The sequence below is a fragment of the Hyla sarda genome, unplaced genomic scaffold, assembly GCF_029499605.1.
Source record: "Hyla sarda isolate aHylSar1 unplaced genomic scaffold, aHylSar1.hap1 scaffold_1110, whole genome shotgun sequence".
In the NCBI taxonomy this organism is placed as follows: domain Eukaryota; kingdom Metazoa; phylum Chordata; class Amphibia; order Anura; family Hylidae; genus Hyla; species Hyla sarda.
The window spans coordinates 45,599-53,142 of record NW_026607731.1 but is presented as its reverse complement, the minus strand read 5'-3'; the positions used below and the strand labels follow the sequence as shown (position 1 = coordinate 53,142).

Genomic DNA, 7,544 nt, shown 5'->3' with positions numbered 1-7,544 from the left:
TTCCCGGTTTTATAATTACCTGTTCCCCGGGGCCAAGGGCCCGGGGTCCGCGCTATTTCTGGCTCCTGCGGCGTCCTGAGCTGTCACTGTGCACAGTGACATCGTGATGAGGACGTCACTAGTCATTGCGCTGCGCAGCATGCAGGACGCCAGAAGTAGCGCGGACCCCGGGAACAGGTAATTATAAAACCGGGGATGGGGGAGGCAATGGGGCAGCGGCAGCAGTCTCTGGCCGGGGAGGCAGAGTGGGGCATTATCGGCAAGGTAATTGCTGATACCGATAATGTCCAAAATCGGGAGTATTGGACGATAATATCCGCCAAACCGATAATCGGTCAATCCCTAATTTACATGAGGTTCTGAGCCTGTTCTGTGGGGATTTACATGAGGTTCTGAGCCTGTTCTGTGGGGATTTACATGAGGTTCTAAGCCTGTTCTGTGAGGATTTACATGAGGTTCTGAGCCGGTTCTGTGGGGATTTACATGAGGCTCTGAGCCTGTTCTGTGGGGATTTACATGAGGCTCTGAGCCTGTTCTGTGAGGATTTACATGAGGTTCTAAGCCTGTTCTGTGAGGATTTACATGAGGTTCTGAGCCGGTTCTGTGGGGATTTACATGAGGCTCTGAGCCTGTTCTGTGAGGATTTACATGAGGTTCTGAGCCTGTTGTGTGGCCATTTACATGAGGTTCTGAGCCTGTTCTGTGAGGGTTTACATGAGGTTCTGAGCCGGTTCTGTGTGGATTTCCCTCATGTAAATCCTCACAGAACAGGCTCAGACCCTCATGTAAACGGTCACAGAACAGGCTCAGAACCTCATGTAAACGGTCACAGAACAGGCTCAGAACCTCATGTAAATCTTCACAGAACAGGCTCAGAACCGCATGTAAATGGTGACAGAACAGGCTCAGAACTTCATGTAAATGGTCTGGGCTCTGTGGGTTCACAGAACAGTGAAGATGTACAGACCTGCAGATAGCGCCATCATCTGGTGTCTACTGAACAGAAGATATAGGGGGAGATTTATCAAAACCTGTCCAGAGGCAAAGTTGCCCTTAGCAACCAATCAGATCGCTTCTTTCATTTTTAACAAGGCCTCTGCAAAATGAAAGAAGCGATCTGATTGGTTGCTATGGGCAACTCAGCAACATTTCCTCTGCACAGGTTTTGATAAATTTCCCCCATAATCTCAACCCCGGAGGGCTCGTCAGGGCCGATCTTCCCGAGGTGTTTCCTCATTTTAGAGGGTAAAACATTGACCATACACACACCACCACGACCACCAACTCCCCCCCCCCCCCCCCCCCCCCCCGCCGTATTACTGCTGTGGACACTGCGCTGGATCAGGACAATGACATTCCTCGTATCAAAAATATTTTATTTTATTGTTAGAACTATTTGCAAATGGTGTAACAGGGGGCCCCGGTGTCCGTGAGGTATCTGTGGTCCCCCGCCTATCATAGGGCGGTGCTCTCCGGGAGCGAGGAGGACATGTGCAGTGACACAGGGATGTGATCCGAGAGGCCGGCCAGACGTGTGATGAACTGGAACTTGTCTACAACCTGAAAAACAAGGACCGAGTGAGGGACACCGGGGGGAGGCGGCTTAAAGGGGAACTCCATTTATAACAACAGAAACGCTGGACCAGAGCGCTACTACTTATAATATATGGAGAGGTCTCAGTTCGATCAATGGTGCCTCCTCTCCACACCTACTCTTAGTATTGGGGATCAGTATATATGTACGTGAGTGGAGAGACAAGCATACAGGAGGGAACACACCAATGCGGGGTCCCTGCAGAGGTAAATAGGATGGTCTGGCTGTACATGGGGTCCTGACTGTATATACCTCCCATACATCTATTGACTATGGTGCTCATGGACTGGTGGATCATGGGGGCACATTTGGTCTCTACCATGGGGGTGGGGGATCTCAGGACTGGTGGGGGGTGGATTTCAGGACCAGGGTGTGGGCTACCAGTCACATACTCACCACTGGGAGCAGAGAATCCGCCTCCCTGTACATAATGTAGTCGATCCGTCGCCCTGTCCAGTGTTCTCCACTCTCGTCCTGAGGTAACGGTGAAGCCACGTAAATCTGCCGCTCACTGTCTGACAAGAGGGTGCTGCAACGAGACGAGCCCAATGAGGTGGAGATGATGGCCGACCTGACCCCTCTCTCCATCACCAACACTCACCTCTTCAGCCTGGCCGGCGTGTTCACCGCTTCATGGTACAGGAGCTCCTGCCTGAGGAGGGTCCCTGAGGGGCAAAATGGGTTAATGGAAGAAGGAAGAATAGCCAGAAAGACCAAAAGAGAGGGCCGGGCGCCAATATACAAGAAAGGGGTCTTCCGTGATAAAGGGCGCCCCCCATCAGGCTCCAAGACCCGGGTGCGTGACAAAAGGGACCTTCTGCGCCTCCATGACACCCCCCCCCCCCTTTCTTCCCTGAGGAGTAACAGAGGGACACCTGGACTATATACTCATGGGGCTCGCCGTGTCCTATGACCAGTCGGGCAGACCGATCACTACAAGTCTCAGCATTGTGGCCTCACGTGGGCTCTGGACTCACCCATGGCCCCGGGCCGGTCTCGCCCTGCACAGTCCCTGCAGGGATCACTATACATGGAGAATAACTTGTGCTTCTGCTCCAGGCAATCGTCTGAAATAATAAAAAAATATTATGAGACACAAGAGCGGAATAAAAGGCTCATATATAGAATTCCTTTAATCCGGCAGCCGATACTCCAGACGGGAGGACTCCACTGCACTAAAAAGTGTATACCGCTGCTTCATGTCACATCCATTCGATCGCCTGCACCCCCTCATACCCCATATACCAGCGCCTGCTCCTCTCTATATACCGGATTAAAGGAAGCTCTATATACTGCATAGTAAAATATTGCAGATCTTCTGAAGTGCAATAACGGTATGACGTGCGCTCCACCAATCGCGTCCTACCTCTGCTACATCCAAGATCGATGATGTCACAGGGGTCATGTGACTGCAGGTGACATGCTTCTGTATCAGAATGTATGACTGTCAGAGAAGGTAAAATACTCTGATACGAGGATCTCCCCATATATAACAATATACATCATCAATTTACTCTATAGAGGAGGAGGAGGAGAAAGGAATGAAGGAGGAGGAGGAGAAAGGAATGAAGAGGAGGAGGAGCAGGAGGAGGAGGAAGGAATGAAGAGGAGGAGGAGGAGAAAGGAATGAAGAGGAGGAGGAAGGAATGAAGAGGAGGAGGGGAATGAAGAGGAGGAGGAGAATGAAGAGGAGGAGGAGGAGAAAGGAATGAAGAAAGGAGAAAGGAATGAAGAAGAGGCGGAGGAGAAAGGAATGAAGGAGGAGGAGGAAGGAATGAAGAAGAGGAGGAGGAGGAGGAGAAATGAATGAAGAGGAGGAGGAGGAAGGAATGAAGAGGAGGAGGAGAAAGGAATGAAGAGGAGGAGAATGAAGAGGAGGAGAAAGGAATGAAGAGGAGGAGAAAGGAATGAAGAAGAAGAGGAGGAGGAGGAGGAGGAGGAGGAGGAGGAGGAGGAGGAGGAGAAAGGAATGAAGAAGAGGAGGAGGAGAAAGGAATAAAGAAGAGGAGGAGGAGAAAGGAATAAAGAAAAAGGAGGAGAAGAAAGGACTAAAGAAAAGAAGAAAAGGAGGAGGAGAAAGGAATAAAGAAGAGGAGGAGGAGAAAGGAATAAAGAAGAGGAGGAGGAGAAAGGAATAAAGAAAAAGGAGGAGAAGAAAGGACTAAAGAAAAGAAGAAAAGGAGGAGGAGAAAGGAATAAAGAAAAGAAGGAGGAGAAAGGAATAAAGAAAAGAAGGAGGAGAAAGGAATAAAGAAGAGGAGGAGGAGAAAGGAATAAAGAAAAGAAGAAAAAGAAGAGGAGGAGAAAGGAATAAAGAAAAGAAGAAAAAGAAGAGGAGGAGAAAGGAATAAAGAAAAGAAGAAAAAGAAGAGGAGGAGAAAGGAATAAAGAAAAGGAGGAGGAGAAAGGAATAAAGAAAAGAAGAAAAAGAAGAGGAGGAGAAAGGAATAAAGAAAAGAAGAAAAAGAAGAGGAGGAGAAAGGAATAAAGAAAAGAAGAAAAAGAAGAGGAGGAGAAAGGAATAAAGAAAAGGAGGAGGAGAAAGGAATAAAGAAAAAGGAGGAGGAGAAAGGAATAAAGAAAAAGGAGGAGGAGAAAGGAATAAAGAAAAAGGAGGAGGAGAAAGGAATAAAGAAAAAGGAGGAGGAGAAAGGAATAAAGAAAAGGAGGAGGAGAAAGGAATAAAGAAAAAGGAGGAGGAGAAAGGAATAAAGAAAAAGGAGGAGGAGAAAGGAATAAAGAAAAAGGAGGAGGAGAAAGGAATAAAGAAAAGGAGGAGGAGAAAGGAATAAAGAAAAGAAGAAAAAGAAGAGGAGGAGAAAGGAATAAAGAAAAGAAGAAAAGGAGGAGGAGAAAGGAATAAAGAAGAGGAGGAGGAGAAAGGAATAAAGAAGAGGAGGAGGAGAAAGGAATAAAGAAGAGGAGGAGGAGAAAGGAAGAAAAAGGAGGAGAAGAAAGGAATAAAGAAAAGAAGAAAAGGAGGAGGAGAAAGGAATAAAGAAAAGGAGGAGGAGAAAGGAATTAAGAAAAGAAGAAAAAGAAGAGGAGGAGAAAGGAATAAAGAAAAGAAGGAGGAGAAAGGAATAAAGAAAAGAAGGAGGAGAAAGGAATAAAGAAGAGGAGGAGAAAGGAAGAAAAAGAAGAGGAGGAGAAAGGAATAAAGAAAAGAAGAAAAGGAGGAGGAGAAAGGAATAAAGAAAAGGAGGAGGAGAAAGATAAAGAAAAGAAGAAAAAGAAGAGGAGGAGAAAGGAATAAAGAAAAGGAGGAGGAGAAAGGAATAAAGAAAAGAAGGAGGAGAAAGGAATAAAGAAGAGGAGGAGGAGAAAGGAATAAAGAAAAGAAGAAAAAGAAGAGGAGGAGAAAGGAATAAAGAAAAGGAGGAGGAGAAAGGAATAAAGAAAAGAAGAAAAAGAAGAGGAGGAGAAAGGAATAAAGAAAAGAAGAAAAGAAGAGGAGGAGAAAGGAATAAAGAAAGAAGAAAAGGAGGAGGAGGAGAAAGGAATAAAGAAAAAGGAGGAGGAGAAAGGAATAAAGAAAAAGGAGGAGGAGAAAGGAATAAAGAAAAAGGAGGAGGAGAAAGGAATAAAGAAAAAGGAGGAGGAGAAAGGAATAAAGAAAAGGAGGAGGAGAAAGGAATAAAGGAGGAGGAGAAAGGAATAAAGAAAAGGAGGAGGAGGAGAAAGGAATAAAGAAAAGGAGGAGGAGGAGAAAGGAATAAAGAAAAGGAGGAGGAGAAAGGAAGAAAAGAAGAAAAGGAGGAGGAGAAAGGAAGAAAAGAAGAAAAGGAGGAGGAGAAAGGAATAAAGAAAAGGAGGAGGAGGAGAAAGGAATAAAGAAAAGGAGGAGGAGGAGAAAGGAATAAAGAAAAGGAGGAGGAGAAAGGAATAAAGAAAAGGAGGAGGAGAAAGGAATAAAGAAAAGGAGGAGGAGAAAGGAATAAAGAAAAGGAGGAGGAGAAAGGAATAAAGAAAAGGAGGAGGAGAAAGGAATAAAGAAGAGGAGGAGGAGAAAGGAATAAAGAAGAGGAGGAGGAGAAAGGAATAAAGAAGAGGAGGAGGAGGAGGAACGGCAGAACAATTACACCCAAAGAGAGATGCTGTCCACACGGCTTTAATGTTGGAGGCTGCTCAGGAGATTATAATAGATAACATTGTGATATACATGAGAAGTGTCACTATATACAATAGGAAAAGTAAGTGAACCCTTTTGGCATTTCCTACATTTCAGCATTGATCACTAACACATCGAGACCTGATTATTCTCAGTTATAGACAATCACAATGTAATAAGTCACAGGTGGTTGTACTGTTCATGTATTTATGGAGCACATTGTGTAAACATCCACAGTGCAGGAGAAAAAAGTAAGTGAACCCCTGTGATAATGCCTTCTCCAAGATGAGATGCAAAGTGCTGGGGTCACACAAAGTGCTGGGGTTACATAAAGTCACACAAAGCCTGGTCACCAACAGACCTGGTCTGATCACGAAAGACTGGTCAGTGTGAACAGCGCCGTAATGGAGAAAACCTCAGAAGACGTGTTAGAGACAGGATGCTGGAAAGGCTACAGACATTACTGAAGGCTATCCGGACATGCTGAGAGTTGTACAATGCCTTAAAGGGTTACTCCGTCCCTAATACATCTATATCCTTTGGATAGGGGCTAAGATGTGTGATCACGGGGGTCCGCTGGGGACCCCTGCAATCTGTCATTCAGCACCCACCTTTGCAAGCTCTCCGCAGCGCTGGAAGCTCGGAGTGTGCAGCGTGACGACCACGGGGCCGGACAATCGCAACATCACAACTCCGCCCCCACGGCCGCCTCCCATAGGCTTGCATTGAGGGGCAGGGTGTGACGACACGATACTACGGCCCCGTGGTCGTCACGCTGCACACTCCGAGCTTCCAGCGCTGCGGAGAGCTTGCAAAGGTGGGTGCTGAATGACAGATTGCAGGGGTCCCCAGCGGCAGGACCCCCGCGATCAGACATCTTATCCCCTATCCTTTGGATAGCAGATAAGATGTATTAGGGCCGGAGTACCCCTTTAACCCTATGGAGATCCTGTGACCTGACCTATAGAGAGCACTGCACAGAAGAATAGGAATACTGAGAAGTTGAAAGATCTACTGGAGGAACGGTCCAAAATGTCTCCTAATTATTGTACAAATCTTCTCTACAGCGACACGAGACGTCCGGTGGAAGAGACGGCTGCTCAATGGCATCTACAGGCTCATACATTTACATTTTCTCCCTGCCCTGAGGATGTTTACACGATGTGCACAATAAAAGACATGAATTGTATAAGATGAGTTACATCATGTTACAACAGTGACTTCTCCTCGAGGCCATAAAGGGTCATTTCCAAACTACCAGACCATGCGCCAAATTCATCCGGAGGATATAAAACGGGCAGAAGATTTCAGTATCGGGGATTCAAGATCTGCCCTAGCGAGAGGCCGGTGTGAGACGGTGGGCACCAGACCCAAAGAACAGGAAGGACCTATACCCGGGGCCATCACCCGCAGCACACCCCTCCCCCCTATACCCGGGGCCATCACCCGCAGCACACCCCTCCCCCCTATACCCGGGGCCATCACCCGCAGCACACCCCTCCCCCCTATACCCGGGGCCATCACCCGCAGCACACCCCTCACCCGCTATACCCGGGGCCATCACTCGCAGCACACCCCTCCCCCCTATACCCGGGGCCATCACTCGCAGCACACCCCTCCCCCCTATACCCGGGGCCATCACTCGCAGCACACCCCTCCCCCCTATACCCGGGGCCATCACCCGCAGCACACCCCTCCCCCGCTATACCCGGGGCCTTCACCCGCAGCACACCCCTCCCCCGCTATACCCGGGGCCATCACCCGCAGCACACCCCTCCCCCGCTATACCCGGGGCCATCACCCTCAGCACACCCCTCCCCCCTATACCCGGGGCCATCA

General features: G+C 48.0%; 1 protein-coding gene across 3 annotated transcripts in view; it reads right to left on the bottom strand.

Annotated features, from left to right (window-relative positions):
• Positions 1-1,361: 1,361 nt before the first annotated feature.
• The window catches only part of LOC130301111 (sphingomyelin phosphodiesterase 5-like), a 30,434-nt gene continuing 24,251 nt past the window's right edge, over positions 1,362-7,544 (bottom strand). For 2 of the 3 annotated variants that reach the window (XM_056551601.1, XM_056551602.1), the window contains 4 exons: positions 2,572-2,661; positions 2,196-2,259; positions 1,991-2,123; positions 1,362-1,560 (listed from right to left, as the gene is read on the bottom strand). In XM_056551601.1, the coding sequence (XP_056407576.1) occupies positions 1,456-1,560; positions 1,991-2,123; positions 2,196-2,259; positions 2,572-2,661 (392 nt within the window). In that variant the 3' untranslated portion in view covers positions 1,362-1,455. Of the gene's footprint in view, positions 1,561-1,990; positions 2,124-2,195; positions 2,260-2,571; positions 2,662-2,960; positions 3,039-7,544 lie in introns of all 3 variants that reach the window. The other variant, XM_056551600.1, reaches the window with a different exon arrangement.